The sequence below is a fragment of the Amphiprion ocellaris genome, chromosome 9 (assembly GCF_022539595.1).
Source record: "Amphiprion ocellaris isolate individual 3 ecotype Okinawa chromosome 9, ASM2253959v1, whole genome shotgun sequence".
NCBI lineage: Eukaryota > Metazoa > Chordata > Actinopteri > Pomacentridae > Amphiprion > Amphiprion ocellaris.
The window spans coordinates 12867538-12885892 of NC_072774.1; the positions used below are offsets into that span (position 1 = coordinate 12867538).

The window sequence follows — 18355 nt, forward strand, 5'->3', positions numbered from 1 at the left end:
CAGGGTAAAAAAGCAGTGAGTGAAAGTCAAAACCAAACTTTACTCAAAATATAATAGCATAAAAATGGTCAGAGACAGGACCCTCTCTCTTTTCTTTGTTAAAGAAACAATGCAGATACATTTCCATTAAATGGAGTCATAACAGCCTTCGGAGTCTACTAGAAGACAGACAAAGTCCCTTTCTGCCCAGTTGTTTAGGAATGATCAGTGATGATAACAGCATTATAATGGCCTGGCAACATTCAGAATGGGTGGAAGCTCTGTTTGAGAGACTGTCTGGTTCTTGGTTCTCCTCCCTGATCAAGAACCTTCCTGATCAGTGACTCAGTTTGGTTGGACAGTCGACTCTATGAAGAGTCCCGATGGTTCATATCTTTTTCCATTTCACAGTTATTAAAGCCACCATCTACGTGGAACACTTAAAACTTTCAAATGACTTTACATTCTGATCTATGTAGCACCTAATTTAATCGTGGAGGTCTACAGAGAGTCCCTTAAACTTCATAGCTCGTTTTTTGTCCTGACATACAGTGTGAATTGCGTCTGATTTCAACTTTCAGTTGATGGGCTCTGTCCTGTTCATCCAGTGTGATAATCAGATTCCAGTTTTTTATGATACATATTTGCTTTTTAAAACTTTTCTTGTGCATTGAGCTAGCCCATTCTTAAGCAAAGTGTGATCGGTATGTTGGTCCACAGTGCAAAATATTTCACCAAAAGCTGTAAAATTGTGATTTCTTTTAGGACCAAACTTGTGGCAGGACTTGTCACCCTTGCAAACACTGAAGATAACCAAAGTTTTAAGTTTAGCACTTTAGTCCAAATTGACAAGGGGAAATTGTGTATTTTAGGTCAAATCAACTTTGCCTAACCTGAGCAAGAAGTTTTCTAACATAAGAATAACCAGCAGCGACTGAAAACACTGTAAAGCAACCGAACCTCCCAGAACTTAAAGTTCACCCAGTCTCCTGGGTGAATGTCCTTTGTTGCTGCTTTTATGTATAGACTGAAAGAAACTCTTGAGTTACATAATGTGGATGAAGGCCAATTTTAAACAATGAGCCAATAAAACAGAAGCCTCTCACAATTTTACAGTCTTTATTGGTGAACTAATTTGCTTTTCCCATGTGGATCAACACAACTGTTCCATATTTTGGTGTCAGACTTCATTGATTGAGCTGAAGCTCTGCTCAGATTAATGTCTCTGTCTTGCCTCCCTCAGAAGATGATTAAGTCCTCCTTGTGGACACACTCCTACACAGTTTTTGTTCCTAAAAACCAACTTCTTTTTAGTAATACAAGCTTCACCCTCCCTAATGATACAGTATGTGGCGCACTGTAGGGGAAGTGGAAAATGCCTGTTGTTTTTAGTGACAAAATTTCTTCATATAAGTTTAGATTATCTGTTTTATGTTTCCTCATTAAACTATGAGTTGTGAAAAATTCTACATATCTATGTAGCACAGATCTATGCAGTCAGGTGCATTTGAATAATGACACAGTTTTGTAGTTTTGCGTCTGTGCGCAACCACACTACCACTGCGATTGTCAGAGTCACAACAAGCTTCAAAACCGAAGCTATTGGTGACATCATGGAAGGTCTGTCAATCTTCAGTCTGTGGAGGAAACTCAGCATTTTGTGATGTCTGTGGGCTCCAGGTTTCAGCCAGTCAGTTCCTGAAAATCTGCTCTTCAGTTGCATTTTGAGAGATTTCAGACACGTTTATCTGAAGGTCAAAAATTTCTTAAAGGTGCAAATGTTGCAAATGCATATGCAGGGGCGGAAAGAAATTCAGAAATGTGTTACTTGAATAAATAAATAAAGTCATGTACTTATAATTTAAGACCAGAATCATTATGAACAAAAAGTTCTCATGAGGTGGCAGAATGGCCCCCATGAGATTTTTTACTGGTGCTAATTAGAATGCTCAGCACTGACTCACAGACCCTGGGTTTATTTATTTATTTATAAGGTCTTTACTGCTTGTTTTACTCCTTATATTACCCTTCATACAGTCGCATAACATGGGATCCTACCTGTGCTTGGAAAATCCAGTTTTTAACTGCAAAACAGAGAAACCTGCAAAACAATTAAAAACTGGATTCATTTCTATTCATGAGGCAATTTAGGCTTTTAATTTCATGTTATATTACTTCTAGCTGTTCTTGTTTAGGTTGATTCATTTAATTTTAAATCTTAAATGCTCTAATTGTTTCATTATTTTAGTTAGTTTGCCTCATAGTATGTATCCAAGTTTCTTGTTTTTGGGCCTCCATCTTTTGGTTACCTGCTGGGCTGCATTTTAAATGAGGCCTTCATATATCTATGTAGTCTGATCTTAAAGAAAGGTTGAACAAATTAATGAAAGTGTTTCTTCCAATATTGGATGCATTAATGTTCTGCAGCCTTTGATTATTACAATTGATCATGATTGGGTTTTTTAAGCTAATCTTATTTTATATGTCAAACCCGTATCTGCAAGTATATCAAAACTGTAAATTATTACAGGACATGAGTCAAATAACCATTCCACCTCTGTTTGATGTGTTGCAGTTAAAATTGCATGAGTTCATGGGATCAAGCATGAAGGCATAAAAATCAATTTCATAACATGTCATCTGTACTTGTTGCTTCATTCACACCACCATTACATGATACTAGCTGGTATGATTATAAGTTTTTATCAAAAAACAACTTCCTCTGTGCTCTCAGTGTTAATGTTTCCTAACGTCCATCCCCTGACTTCAAGTCACATCTAGGATTTACTTCTCATATTCTGACCTGCATTTTTCTGTCTGTACTTTTGGTTTGTTTAACCGTGACTTTAGTCACGTCGAATCATCATGTGAAGGTGTCTGAGAGCAAAGCTGGCCTGGACTACAGCGCTGAGTTTCCAATGTGATGAAGGAGCAGAACTGAGGAAAAAGTCACCTTCAAGCTCCATCTATAAAAGAATGTAACAAAGACCAAAGAGTGACCACAGAGAATCCAACGTAGGAGGCACCATCTGGCAAACAATATGTTTATGAAATGTGGAAACTGAGACCTAAAGATTAGAGAAGTGGACATCGGATGGCAAAATGGAATCTGACAAATGGGAAAACCTGAAATCCGTTTGCGGCCTTTAAGTAAAATGCTGTTTACATGTCCTTTAGCAAAGTATCGACTTCTGCTAAACTGTAGATGTGAAACTGAGGAAGCATTGCATCAAAGAGAGCAAACTTAAGTCTCAGTTCTGTTTGTTTGTTAGTCACAGTGACTTTATTGAACTGAAACAGTCTCACAAAGATCTGATTTGAAGACCGTCATCTATGCAATGGTGTCTTTCTGTGGGCTGTTGTGATGCTGCTGGTTTTGAGTTGATCTCAAGCTGCTTCTCCTGTAAAGACGAACTAACACATACTGGCAACGACCAAATGCTAAAAGAATCACTTTTTGTGGTTCTACACTCAACCAAAACTACATTAACTTACTGGCTAAACTGCTTATACATTCAAGCAACAATTCTTCAAACCTGCTGTATTTTACATTATTGTAGCTATTCTATTTTTTGGGTTATGCTAACTTTTCGCGCTAAAAAATACTCTCAAAAAACACTTTAACATGAATCTTTTTGAACATCTGCTTTCAGTCTGACTCATAAGAAGCAGAAATTAGTCGCTTGGAATGGACATTTGCTAAGTGCATTAGGAAATACTTACTGTCTGAACGAATCACTTGCATATTCATCCACACACGCCATGTTTGCTTACACGAGTAAAAGCTTGATCATACATCACTGTTATAATGCTGGTCTGTTTTGATTACATGTTCTGTATATCTGCATTAAACTGGCATATTTTGCATATGCATTCTATTGCTAAACATGTGTCCTTTGTAGATTCGTGTCCGCAAAGACAAAAATTTGGTGCTGTACTCGAATATCCATAGACAGATTCGTGCAAACAGCGGTGGACTTCTGGACATGATGCAATTTACACCACGCAAAGCCAAGTAGAGAAAGTATGATTAAAGTGTAGCACTGGTCTATACCTCTCTTGACCTAAACCGAAACGAAAAGACCATGAAAATACAAAAATGACCACACAAACATGCAAAGTGATCAAAGAGATGTATAAAACAGCCACAAAGATGAGCTAAATGAACGGAAAGTGACAAAAAATTGACCACAAAGCGAAAACTTTATCAGAAAAAAGGGGACTTTGCAAAATAGGGGAAGTTTTTGTGAATTTTTCTGTTTTCGTGAATTTTTCGCATTTGCATCTTTTTACCCTGCCCCGAAGTGGTCAAACAAAATCAATCAACTGCTGCTTATTACACTTTTAATCCATTTCTGTTTGAAGACAATATCAACTGAAGTTTTGATTATGACAATGGCATTGTACTCACCGAGACTTGGCCGTCAGTCTCGTCCCTGCACGTAGCCAACGGGGGAAGATGATGAGACAACGAGCCCACAGATTAGTCAGACTACCTCTGTCACTTTGTTTGGAGGTAAAACTGAAAGTGAGAACGCCTAAAATGTCGGTATGATACAAAACCACAGCTGGAGGTAAGAGTTGAATCAGACAGTCAGTATATGGCAGATATCAGTTATGACGGATGTTTACAGTGAAAGGCACCTTCCAAATAAGTCTGACTAACCTGTGTGGTTTCTTTAAAAACCTGTACATCCCACTACTTCAAGTTCTTCTCGGTGCCCTCAATAGAATAGAGGTTTTGATATGTCATTGTGTAAAGCCAATGACATTTGTGATTTTGGGATTACAAGTGCAATATCAACACAGATATTGCTCTTGTAATACTGGAATTAACCTTTAAAAATGGTTTTGAACGAATCAAAGTCACTGTTGTGCCATTAGTGTGAAATTTTAATTAAAATTCTGTCAAAGAACCTGATCTAACCAAATGATCTGCACTTATTTTACATTTTAAAACACCAACATAATTCGTTTATAGGAACTTTCTAACCTCCTTTAATCTGTATTACTCTTATCTTGAAGGCATTTCTTCCACTAAGCCCAACTAATTTATTTCTTATCAGTCAGTTAAATTGATTTGTTGACCCTGCAAATATTCACCCTGATTCTGGGATCAGCTTATTTCATGGTTGTGGCTAAAAGATAATGTAAAAATTCCACATTCAGATAAACATCTAAGTTAATCTATTGGTTTTAAAATAAGCTCCTCACAGATGCAGTGGGAAAACACTTGCGATTGTGAGTAAAGCATAAGTTCTCGGCAGAGGTTTGTAGGCCAGCAGACTATACAGTGTTGTGGCAGCGGAAGCCACCTTGCATTTGTGGTTACACCTCGTTTGGGCCTGGTTTATTCCCTGACACATCAGCAGCTCCCTGTATGCCCACACACAGCAGCCCTGGAATGATGAGATTCAAACCAGAAACTGTGATGTGGATTTTTTTTTGTTTCTTCCAAAAAGTCACACCTGCCACTGTGTCACCAGACGGATCTGAATATGAAGCTCATTTTGCTTGCCTACGACACCCTTCGTCCTTCCTTCCTCCCCCCCCTCTTCCTTCTGTCCTTTGCTGCCCTGAGGTAATGTGTGTCGGCACTCTGGCTGAGCTCCTCTGCGTGATGACCACACAATCCTGCGATTTCATGATGCAATCCTCGAGCAAAATCAGCCAAGAACAAAAGAGAGCTTTTTCAAAGCGCTGCAGATATCACAGGGGGAGTTACATGTGGGGAATATGTCACCATATGATTAGGAGCAGACTGATAAAGAATCAGGAAGGCAGGGAGGGGAAGGGAAAAGGGTATGCAGATATGACGACCTGGAGAGGTTTCATTTCCAGTGTTATATTCCCAAGCTCCATGAAAGGAAGTGTTTGTGTCCTTGAGTGTGTGTGAGTCACATATTACAGATGACCTCTGACTGAGAAAACTGTTCTTTTCCTACAGATTATACACCATGATTAAAGTCACAGTATACAGGATGGTGGGTAGTAGCAGAGGACATTCACACATACTACAGAAATAAGTGTGTCATATGTTTTTCCTCAAATTGTGATCATACTGTTCTTTGTTTAGCTTCCGTGTTGTTTGTAGCAGAGGTGACCCATTTCTCTCGTTTTTTTGGAGATGGTTTCCTCCTTATTCATCAGGGAAAATGATACATCACATTTGTATCCATCCCAACTCGAAGATTCTGTTTTTTATCAGTTTTTAGATGTTGCTTGTGAAACAGCGAAATTTAGGTACAAGAAGACAAAACAATACGACCACAAAAAGACACAAGACCACCACCAAAAGATGCAAAATCACTACAGACACCGTATAGTAAATAAGATGACTACAAAAAGACCAAAATGACAACAAATATGTGAAATGGCAACAACGATGCGCAAAAATTAACAGAAAGGAAAAAATATAACCCCAAAAATACAAGATACAAAACCACAAAATATCCCCAATGACCAGAAAGAGGCACAGGATGACCACAAACAGACACAAAACCATCATTAAAGACGCAAAATGACCAAGAAGGAGTACAAAGAAACATAGAAAGATACTAAATGACCTCAAAGAAACAAAATGGCAAAAAGCAAAACTGATCAAAAATTGTCACAAAAATGACCACAAAGAAATGCAAAACAACCCAAAAAGGATGCTAAATGGTCAAGAGACACACAATCACGAGAAAGTGACAAAATGACCACAATAAGATGCACAATGACCACAAAGCGAATGAGATGACCACAAAAACAACACAAAAAATGCAAAACAACCACAGAGACACAAAACAATCACAAAATTATCAGAAAGAGACACATTACAACTACGCAAACATCCCGAATGACCAGAAATCACAAAATGACCACATGAAGACTCAAAATGACCACAGACACAAAAAATACCAGAAGGCAAACAAAGCTGACCACAACGAGCAAGAGATGACCATATAAACACCATAAAAGATCCAAACTGATCAGAAAGAGACACAAAACAACTACAAAATGATAGAAAATGACCACAAACAGATGCAAATATCACCATAAAGTGAAAAGGATAATGACAAAGAGACACAAAACCACCACAAAAGATACAAAATTATCAGATAGAGGCACAAAAACCACTAAAATATATAAAATGCTCAATGCTGCTTAAAAAAAGATGAAAAGTTGGTAATAGACCAAAAAGACACCCGACTATGACCATGAAGTGAACAAGATGACCACAGAAAGGCACAAAATAACCACAAAAACATGTAAAATGACCCAAAATACTGACATACTACAGAGACAAGCCCAAAAAATATACAAAATGACCACAAAGAGCCACGAAAAACTGAAAAAGATGCCAAATGATGACAAAGAACAACCACAAAAAGACACAAAAAATAGAAAGTATAAAAGATCATGAAAAATCCATGAATGATGCAAAAAGAGAACTAAAACATACAGAACCACTTCTAAAATATAGAAAATCACCAAGAAAATATGCAGAATGACTAGAAATGAACAAAAACCACCACAGAAATATACAAAATTAATGAAAAGAGGCAGAAAACAACCACAGAAACATACAGGATTACCACATAATGAACAAAAAGACCAGAAAGTCAAAAAGATAACCACAAAAAGCCACAAAACCACCTCCAAAATATGCAAATATTCAACAGTATGACAAAGAAGAAAACAGAAACACGACCACAAAAAGACACAAAATGACAGCATATTGCTGGTTCTTCATAATCTAAGCACCTCTACGGGTTACACATATATTTTCTCAAAATAAGAAACGTATTTAGATTTTTTCACAGCACCAGAAAATGTTGAAATGATTAACATTTCTCTGCCCACACAGTCTCCAGCTCTGCGGTTGGGATCGGAGTTCAATAAATTCTTCCAACCAAACAGTACGAAGCATAAAAAGTTCATCTTTCTCGAAAATTTCTGAATCTACTTTTGATTCCTATTTTTCTTTGACACGGAGAGAACTTATGTCTTAACAGACTCGTAAAATCATGATGGTGTCTCAGAGTGGGGGAAGGTGTGTGAACATGAACTTTCTGTACAGTCTAAAAACACCGGATATCTTAACTTTGGCGAATCTTCTTATGAATAATCGAGAGGTGGTGGGTGAGTGAGCAGGAGGAACTGTAAAGACACACTGCCTGTGTTTGTGTGCTTATGTGTGTGTGTCATGTGGGTGCATATGATGATGGTGACGATGATATCATCCGGTAACATCTTGCGGTTGGGTTGTGTTTGCATGCCGGAATGAAACAGTGGAGGCCGACGAAGGTGCAATTTCACTGGTGATTTCACACACGACAGACACACACACACACACACACACGCTTAAAACTACTTTTAATATTCAGTGTTGAACCACTTTAGCCCTTTCCAAGACACATAATTCACTCAAAACTCCACTGCTGAAGGGGAAGAGCAGCACTTCTCTTGTCACAGCGTGATAGTAGCATCATAAATGGACAATCGAACAGGTCTCACTTACAGCAGGTAACAAACACCAAAAAATCAACCTTAAGAAACACTAAACCACCACACAATGATGAAAATGACCACAAAAAGAAAAAAAAGGCCCCAGGGAGCAACAAAACAACTCAAAGAACCATTAAATAACCACGAAGAGACAGAAGTGGCTACAAAGAGATGGCATATTACCACAAAAATGACCATGGAGAAGTAAAAACTAACCACACAAACAACAATGTTTCCATAAAAATGTGTAAAATGACCTGCAAGAGACACAAAACCACCACTTTACAACAATAACAACAAATGACCAAAAAGAGACTATAAATGATCACAAAATTATTCAAAATTAACAGAAACAGATATAAAACCAGCAAAAAAATAGGCAAAATGCCTCAAGAGACACAAAACCACCACTCAATGACAAAAAATGACCGAAAAGGGACATAAAACCACCACAAAAATTTGCTAAGTGAACAGAAAGAGGCATAAAACAACACAAAAATATGCAAAATGACCCAAACGACACTAGAGTCCACCACTCGATGACCAAAAAGGACCAAAAACAGACAAAACCTTTACAAAATTTCCATAATATACAGCAAGAGACACAAAACCACCACAAAAATAAGCAACATGAACAGAAGAAGACATAAAACCAGCACAAAATACAGTGGGGAAAATAAGTATTTGATACACCGCAGATTTTGCAAGTTTTCCCACTAATAAAGGATGGAGAGGTCTGTAATTTTTAGCGTAGGTACACTTCGACTGTGAGACAGAAACAAAACAAAAAATCCAGAAAATCACAGTCTGATTTTTAAATAATAATTTGCATTTTAGTGCATTGAATAAGTGTTTGATACAATAGAAAAAATAGAACTTACTATTTGGTGCACAAACCTTTGTTTACAATTGTAGAAGTCAGATGTTTCCTGTAGTTCTTGACCAGGTTTGCACAGACTGCAGCAGGGATTTTGGCCCACTTCTCCATACAGATCTTCTCCAGATCTTTCAGGTTTCGGGGCTGTTGCTGGGTCTTACGGCCGCTGGTGGCTGTGTGTTTGGAACTGTGATTGATTACAGCTGGACGAAGACTGAGCTCCAGTCCTCACCTAGCACTCATGAGGAGTGATTAGCCTGGAGCTCCAGACCTCCTCCCAGCCCTGGTTCTTCACACCTCCCAACTCCTCCTCCCATAAGACCCCAGCAATCACCACACATGAGTATATCTGCAACCAAAACTCTCAGTCTTGGCGGCTGGTTTGATGTAACCAGTTTGCCCTGGTATGGTCCGTTGAGCTTGTGCTGGCGGCTGCTAATTCGATGTGGAGCCTCTAGTCTTAGTGGAGACTGTGGCTCCTGTTAGCAGTCTGCCAGCTTCGTGAGAAGCTATTCGCAACTCGAGTCTTTGTGTATTGTGTGTTAATTCTGTGTTTAAAGACACCATTTTTGTTTAGTTAGTTCTGTGCACTGTTTGTATTAGTTTCTGTTACTTGTGGTGGGAGTTGCTACAGTGTTTTGGTTTTGGCTAAGGAGTTTAGTTGCTTTGTTAGTGTTTAGATCGTTTACAAACTCTGGTAGCCTTCGTTTGGTTTTGTGTGGCTCTTTGATTTGGCAACACCCACCAGTCTTGTTTTTTTGTTTGATCACTGTTCTGTTAAGTTTGCTACTGAGCAATAAATTGCTTTACCTGAACCAATAACATCTGGTTATGTTGTTACACCCAGCTGACCCTACAGGTTGGATCATAACACAGAGTTTCAGCTCCCTCCAAAGTTTTTCTGTTGGGTTCAGGTCTGGAGACTGGCTAGGCCACTCCAGGACTTTGAGATGCTTCTTACAGAGTGACTCCTTAGTTACCCTGGCTGTGTGTTTTGGGTCATTGCCATGCTGGAAGACCCAGCTACGACCCGTCTTCAATGCTGAGGGAAGGAGGTTGTTGCCCAAAATCTTGTGATATATGGTCCCATCCTTCGTCCCCTCAATACAGTGCAGTCGTCCTGTCCTCTTTGCAGAAAAGCACCCCCAAAGCATGATGTTTCCGCCCTAATGCTTCACAGTTGGGATGGTGTTCTTGGGATTGTACTCATCCTTCTTCTTCCTCCAAACACGGCGAGTGGAGTTTCTACTAAAAAGTTCTATTTTGGTCTTATCTGACCACATGACCTTCTCCCATGCCTCCTCTGGATCATCCAGATGGTCATTGGCAAACTTCAGATGGACCTGGACATGTGCTGGTTGAGCAGGGGGACCTTGCGCTCGCTGCAGGATTTTACTCCATGATGATGTAGTGTGTTACTAATGGTAACCTTTGAGACTGTGGTGCCAGCCCTCTTCAGGCCACTGACCAGGTCCTCCCGTGTACTTCTGGGCTGATCCCTCACCTATCTCATGATCTGCTCCACAAGGCAACATCTTGCATGGAGCCCCAGACCGAGGGAGATTGACAGTCATCTTGAGTTTCTTCCATTTTCTAATAATTGCACCAACTGTTGCTGCCTCCTCACCAAGCTGCTTGCCTATTGTCCTGTAGCCCATCCCAGGATTGTACAGGTCTTCCATTTTGTCCCTGGTGTCCTTAGATAGCTCTTTGGTCTTGCCCATGGTGGAGTCTGATTGATTGAGTGTGTGGACAGGTGTCTTTTATACAGGTAGCGAGTTCAAACAGATGCAATAATACAGGTAATGAGTGTAGAATAGGAGGGCTTCTTAAAGACAAACTAACAGGGCTGTGAGAGCCAGACTTCTTGCTGGTTGGTAGGTGATCAAATACTTATTTAATGCAATAAAATGCAAATTAATTATTTAAAAACCATACATTGTGATTTTCTGTATTTTTTTAAAAATTTAGATTCTGTCTCACAGTTGAAGTTTACCTACGATAAAAAAATTACAGACCTCTCCACTCTTTGTAAGTAGGAAAACTTATTTATTAGTTACTTATTTTCCCCACTGTGTGCAAAATTACTCAAAGAAGACACAAAATCACAACTCAAAGATGAAAAAAGACAAAGAAAAAACATAAAATCATGACAAAAATGTGCACAATAACCTAAAAGAGACACAAAGCCACAAATGAAACACACAAAAATAGACAAAAAGCAACCAGAAAGAAATGGAAAACCACCACAAAACTATGGAGAATGACCAGAAAGAGATCCAAAAAGAACACCACAAAATGCAATCGAATGTCACAAGACACAATCCGTCCACGGCTTTTTAGAAACAGCAGGTATTTACTGATAATTTTCCGTGATAGAATTTTCATCTACAGGGCAGTTTCAATAAATATATGCAGTCTATTAAAGCTGTAAAAGTGACAGATCCGCCCCCTTCTCTGCTCCGGGTGCTGCGACCAAACAAACAGAAACATGTACAGTCCAACAGAAACCAGTGTTGCTAAAAAAAAAAAAAACTCTGTCAGATGAAAACAGAAGTCTGTGGGCATTTCAGGCTGTGATGAAAAACCCACCACGATGGTTCCGTCTCCAAACAGAAAGTCAGGCAAGAGGAGGTGAAAAGGGAATGTTTAACCCGAGACAGGAAGGAGAAGTGTGAAAACCAGTTTGTTGCATCACTCCCAGTTCTGAAACAGAAACCTGAGCACTGCCAAGTTTTGCTTTAGCTCAGTTTTCTCTTTTAACACAGACAAATAAACATTGTATGTCATTAGGAAAAAGAAAAAGTCTCCAAGAAAATCCATCTTATTTACTTCTGTTTCTGTTTGTCATGGGTTTGTAGCTGTCTTCTTGTAATGGAAAGGCTTTCTTTAAGCATTTTATATATATTTATGCAGGCAAATGTCTTGTATAAATGACCTAAATTAAGATTGTGATTAATTTAAGAAAAGCAGACCACAAGGAAACAAAAAAAATGAATGCCAAAGATCCAAAAAGATCATAAATTATGAAAAACGTACAGAAAAACAAGAAATGAAAACAAAAAGATGGAAAATGGCCTTAAAGAGACAAAAAATAAAATGAATGACCCATGAAGATGAAACATTACGACAAAGAAACAGAAAAAATACCACAAAAAGATGGAAAGTACTGAAAGAAATGAAAAATGGAAGCAAAAGACACAAAAAGATCAAAAATAACTACCACAAGACAAAAATTTACCACAAAAAGTTAAACGTTAATGATGAAGAGACAATACGTGACCACAAACAGATGGAAAACAACACTAGAGACAAAAAAAGACACAAAAAGACCACAAAGAGATGAAAAATACCTACCAAGAGACAAGGAAACCCCAAACAACTGCTAGAAAAAGATGAAAAATTACCTTAAAGAAAAAAAGGCCACAAAGAAAGTGAGAAAAAATTACAAAGAAAGACACAAAAGGATTAAAATTACCATGAAGAGACAACATATGACCATAAAGTGATTGAGAATTACTGAAAAGATACAAAAAAGAAAAATAAATTAAATAAAAAATAAAAATCACACACACAAAAAAGCAAAATAAATGGGGAAAAAAACAAACAACATAATCACAAAAGGAAGGGAAATAACTAGACAAAAAATTAACTGTATCACTAAACAAAGGCAAAAAATGGCAATATTGTAGGTGACAAGTAGGATATCATGTTAAAAGTGTACATAGCTGAGGCACATTTGTGGCTAAACTAAGAAGAAAAAAGTTTAAAAAAACAAAACAAACAAAAAAAAAACCAATATATTTTAACCCCACAAGGACACTTTAGCATATGGTCAGAGATTGAACCAACAACCTTAAGGTTCGTGTACAACCCACTGCACCACCTGAGCCACATTTAAAACACAAAGTCAAAATCCTGGACAGTTAAAATATCCAGCCATAACAAAACGCAATAAAAGACAGGAAAAGATGAAGTCAGTGTCGAGTTGTCAAAGGGGTGAGTCTGCAGTCACATTTCAACAATAGAAAATTAATCATTATATAGTAAAAAACTAGTGTAAAGTTAAATACTTTGCATTTTCATAGATTCTGACTCAATGCATTACATGAACCTATGGCTCTTTAAGCTGGATTATTATTATCTCTTGCACATTTCAAGTCATTTACACCTCATACTGTGTAATGTTGCATGTTCGCATGTGGTTAATTTACATGTTCCTGCACACTGTAATTATTATTATCACCTTTTTATTGCTTTTTTAATTCCCTGCTGGTTATTTGACTTGCAACACTTGATTTTTTAAAATTCTTTTATACATCTTTAAAAAGTTTCTACTTGTCAGTCTTTGCAAAAAAATAAAAATAGAAAAAGTCATTAAAAATTCTTGTGAAAAGCTACCTGGCAATAAATAAACTACGTACAGTTTGTGTCTTTAAATGTTGCTGAGCTGTGGATGTAGCCTCAGCATTTACAGAAACTTTGGACTAATGCTTCAGGTCAGACAGCGATTTATTTACAACTGAAGTTTTACAATTAATAAACTTTAAAGAAAGGGTTTAGACTATCATTTAGTAAAGAACTACAAAATATCTTAAATTAAAGAGGAAAAGTTAACTCCATTTACTCAATGTAGCTTGTTGGTTGAACATAATTGCATTAGTAGTTGTCTTAACTCAAAAAGACTGATGAAAAGTGTTCCTTTTTTATCTGAGTCCATATATTTGCATTTAGAGTAAACTGGACAATTAAAATAGCCATAAAAACACAACAAAACACAATAAAAGATGGTCAGGGGGAGTCTGCAGCAGTGTGTCACGTAGAAACGTGATTTTTTAAACGTCAGTCAAGTTAAAAACTTGTACATAGTTACAGTAATTAAGAACACAAAAAAAATACATTTAAAAAATGTTGTTGCTTCAAAACATCTGGTGAGCTGTGGATGAAACCTCAAAAAGCAGCCGAAGAAGATCTAATTGGAGCAAATTAAGTTTTTAAATGTCTGTCAACTTAAAAACTTTTTTTCATATTTACAGTAATCAGAATGTAACACTCACCAAAAAATATTTAAAATAATCAACTTAAAAAATTGTGTTTATGTTACTAATCATTAATTAATTACAAAATATCCTGAATTAAAGAGGAAACCCGGCTTCCTTAACTCAGTGTCGCTTGTTGAAAATAATTTCAATAGTAGTTGTCTTAACTCAAAAAGATTCATGTAAACTGTTAATTTTTTTTGTTGAATCCGAATATTTTCTTTTACGGTCAACTGCACTATAAAAATATGAGGCCAAAACAACCCAATAAAAGCCGTACTTGAATTAAAGTGGTGGACCTTCAGTAGCTGAGGCTGAATGATTATATAGTGAAAGACACATGTAAAGTTAAATACTCTGCATTGCTAAATAACTAACTGCATTCTGCTGAGTTTTGTTAGACGTTTACTTGCAGCTGAGTGGTTTTAAAGTGTTATAAATAGTTGGTGAACAGGTGGATTGTTTCATCGTTACCGCTGTTCCTGTTGCTTTAAAACATCTGGTCTGGTGAGTCGTGGATGAAACCTCACAGCGGACCATGACTTTGTGTCTGCTTCATGTCAGACAGCGTTTGTGCATGGATATATGTGTGTGTGATTTTTCTTTCAAAACCCAAACAACCACTTTCCCATCCTCTAACCACCTCTCCCCGCTGGGTTCGGCACTTTGGTGAAACTCCACTAAAAATTTCTCTTTCCCTCTCGCTGCCTGCTGCACTGTCTCCACTTACATGGTGACATCACTGGAGTTTCCCTTCTGCAGCAGCAGCAGCCGCTGCCACTGCATAAATACTACAAGCTCTCTGGCAGAAGTTCACTCTAACACAATAGCACACACAAAGAGAGAAGTATCAGTCCAGAGCACAGCATGGTGGAGTACACAATCACACCGGGTGACGTGGAGGCCGGCCTGGAGGAGAGGACGGTGGTTCTGGTTGACAAGAAGTCATCATCGTCCTGGATGTGGAAGGTGTGCGGGGCCCTGCTCGTGGTGGCCCTTTGTTTCGGAGGCGTCCTCATGTTTGCTTGGCAGTGGAACGGGAGGTCAGAAACGAAGGTAAGGAGCCGCTTCTTGAGTTTCTTTAAGTATCCTTAGAAACTTTGAGAGTTTCTCTAATCGAGCTTTCTCCCCACACAGACGCAATCAGGCCAGACAGAAGCTCTAATCGGGAAGGACGGTGCTGAGAAAACAGGTGAGTACATGCAGGGATTTTTGTGAGCTATATTTGAGTCTTTGTGGATTATTCAAGACAAGCTCACATTTGTCTTCCTCTTCTCAGATCCCCACTACACGCTGAGTCGAATCAGCAGCAAAGCCAAGGCAGCCATCCATTTAGAAGGTGAGTCACTGCCTACCTTAATTCTAGCAAACAATGGGCTCATGATCTCAGCTCTCAAAGGAGCCTTTCAGACGCTTTCTTCCACTCCTGTGATATTTGCAGCTTCCCTTTTTTTTTTTTAAAGAAGCCTGGAGTGCTATAAGGAAGTTGTTGCATAAGTTGTTCATTGGCTTCAGTCAATAATTCATTCCAATTTCCAAACAACCCACCTGTTAATTATTCACCCAGCATGACTGTCTCATATATTTCCAGGTAGCTACGATGAAGGCGAGAGCTCTGATCTGGAGTGGACCAACGGTCAGGGCCAGGCGTTCGCTCAGGGCGGCTTCCGGCTGGCCAACAACCAAATCGTGATCCCGCAGACCGGCCTCTACTTCGTGTACAGCCAGGCGTCGTTCAGAGTGTCCTGCAGCGACGAGGACGGAAGACGCCTGGCGCCTCTCAGTCACAGGATCTGGCGCTACTCGGACTCGGTTGGAAGTAAAGTGTCGGTGATGAGCGCGGTAAGGTCGGCGTGCCAGAACACGGCTCAGGACGACAGCCTCAGAGACGGGCAGGGCTGGTACAACGCCATCTACCTGGGCGCCGTGTTTCAGCTGAATAAAGGCGACCGACTGTGGACAGAAACCAACCAGCTGTCGGAGCTGGAGACCGAAGAGGGCAAGACTTTCTTCGGCGTGTTTGCACTTTGAACTGTTCAGAGACTTTGTTTTATTTTTATCATCCTCGTGGTGATGTAGGAATGTTTAAATCTCAATTGAGATGGAACGCTGAATTTTTAAAAACCCTATAAACTGTAACAGTTTGCAATGTTTTTTTTTTATTTTAGGCACTTTTTTGACATTATTTATGCTGACCTGAGATTGTAGAAGACTCAACTTTCTCTGCTGTACCACATGATGACGCAGCTCTTCACCAGAGAGTTCACGTACAGACCATTATTACCTATTACAAGCTGTATGTATTTATTTGTATTTATTTGTATTTAAATTGTGGGATTAGCTGTTTAATGATATTTATGTACTTTGTGCACATAATTAAAATGCAAAAAACAACAAAAGATGAAGTCATTTCATAGCTGAGATACCAAGACATAAATTTGCAGCTGAATTGGCAGACACACACACTCACACACAAACACTTGGCAAAAGTTGCGCTGAAATTCCTCCACGGCCAGCAAATACTTCCTTTGTTAGATCACACAAGTGGAGGGGAATTTCCTACTTTTTTTCGCATCTTGCTGAGTGCTGTGTCAGGTGGAGGCCCACAGAAGCCTCAACCCAGAGCGGGTTTTCCCCAATAACACCCCCCCCACCTCCACACACTCCCTGCAGCCGCCCTCCTCCTCCACACCACCGGCCCTCTATTACCACATACCTCATCTCCAGTCAGCTGGAAACAGACATGACAGTGTGTGTGAGTGTGTGTGTGTTTGTGTGCTGTGGGATCATGGGACTGCAACACAGCTGGTTTTGTCACAATGTCATCATCTTTTTAAAAAAAAAAACAAACACATCGTATACAAACAACGGATGCACTTGGGAGCGATTTGTCTACTTTTGTTTCGTTTAGCCGCAAGCATCCACTTATTGTCTCGGCTCCCGCTGGGTTCTGCTGCTGGTCAGCATGTATGAAAACCTCTTCCCACTTTTGTTTAATGAGGTCTTCTTCTGGATTTATTTGCTCTTTGAGTCCCACAAACTGACCTGGAGGAAGATATCACCGACAAATAGACTCAACCTGACAGTTAATTGCTCAAAAGGTCACTGAAAGTCATAAAAGCAACTGGTGACATCTAGTGGATGAAGTGAACTATCTGACTGTTTGTCATTAAAAAAAGGTTGTTTAATCTAGTTTTTCATGTAGATTTGCAACTGTCCTGTTGTAATGCAAATACCTACTTAAAGTATTTTTATGTAGTTTTATTTCTGTGTTGCACATCAAACACTAGAAAAATGCACAGAAACCAAAAGAAATGACCCCATAGTGATGGAAGATGACCACCAAATGATGACAAATGGTCACAAACAGATGGAAAATAACATTAAAGAAACAAAAAATGATTACAAAACACACAGAAAGATCCAAAATAGCCACCAAGAGACCAGAAATTACCACAAGCAGATGGAAAATAACCATGACGAGACAAAAATGATTGTGAAAGACAAATGAAAACTAAAAAAAGTAGTAAATAACTGCCAAAATAAAATGACAACATGATGATGTAAAGCAATCACGAATAGACAATAAACAACGACACACAAAAAGGAGCCCAAATGTAGAAAACAACCAATATGACCAAAAAAAGAGACCACATAGAGATGGAAAATAACTGTAACAAGACAAGAGATGACCAATAAGAGATGGAAAGTAACTGTAACAAGACTAGTAATTACCACAAAGGGATGGAAAATAACCATGAAGACACTCAAAATGAATACAAAGACACAAAAAGCTGAAAAAATGTCCAAAAACAATAATAATGGAAAATAACCACGAAGAGACAAAAAATAAGTAAAAAATAATTACCACAAATACACAAAAATCTCCACCAAGAGATGGAAAAGTAGCCTTAAAAAATTTAATCATAACAAAAGACAAAAAAAAGATTTTAAAAAATGATGACAG

The 18355-nt window shown here is 38.5% G+C and overlaps 1 protein-coding gene across 1 annotated transcript; it reads left to right on the forward strand.

Moving 5' to 3' along the window:
- The first annotated feature begins 15205 nt into the window (after positions 1–15205).
- tnfb (tumor necrosis factor b (TNF superfamily, member 2)) lies at positions 15206–16777 on the forward strand. The gene is made up of 4 exons (XM_023286202.3): positions 15206–15444; positions 15526–15580; positions 15668–15727; positions 15980–16777. Exons 1-4 carry the CDS (start codon positions 15256–15258, stop codon positions 16417–16419), a joined length of 744 nt encoding a protein of 247 aa, XP_023141970.1. The 5' UTR covers positions 15206–15255; the 3' UTR covers positions 16420–16777.
- Positions 16778–18355: the final 1578 nt, after the last annotated feature.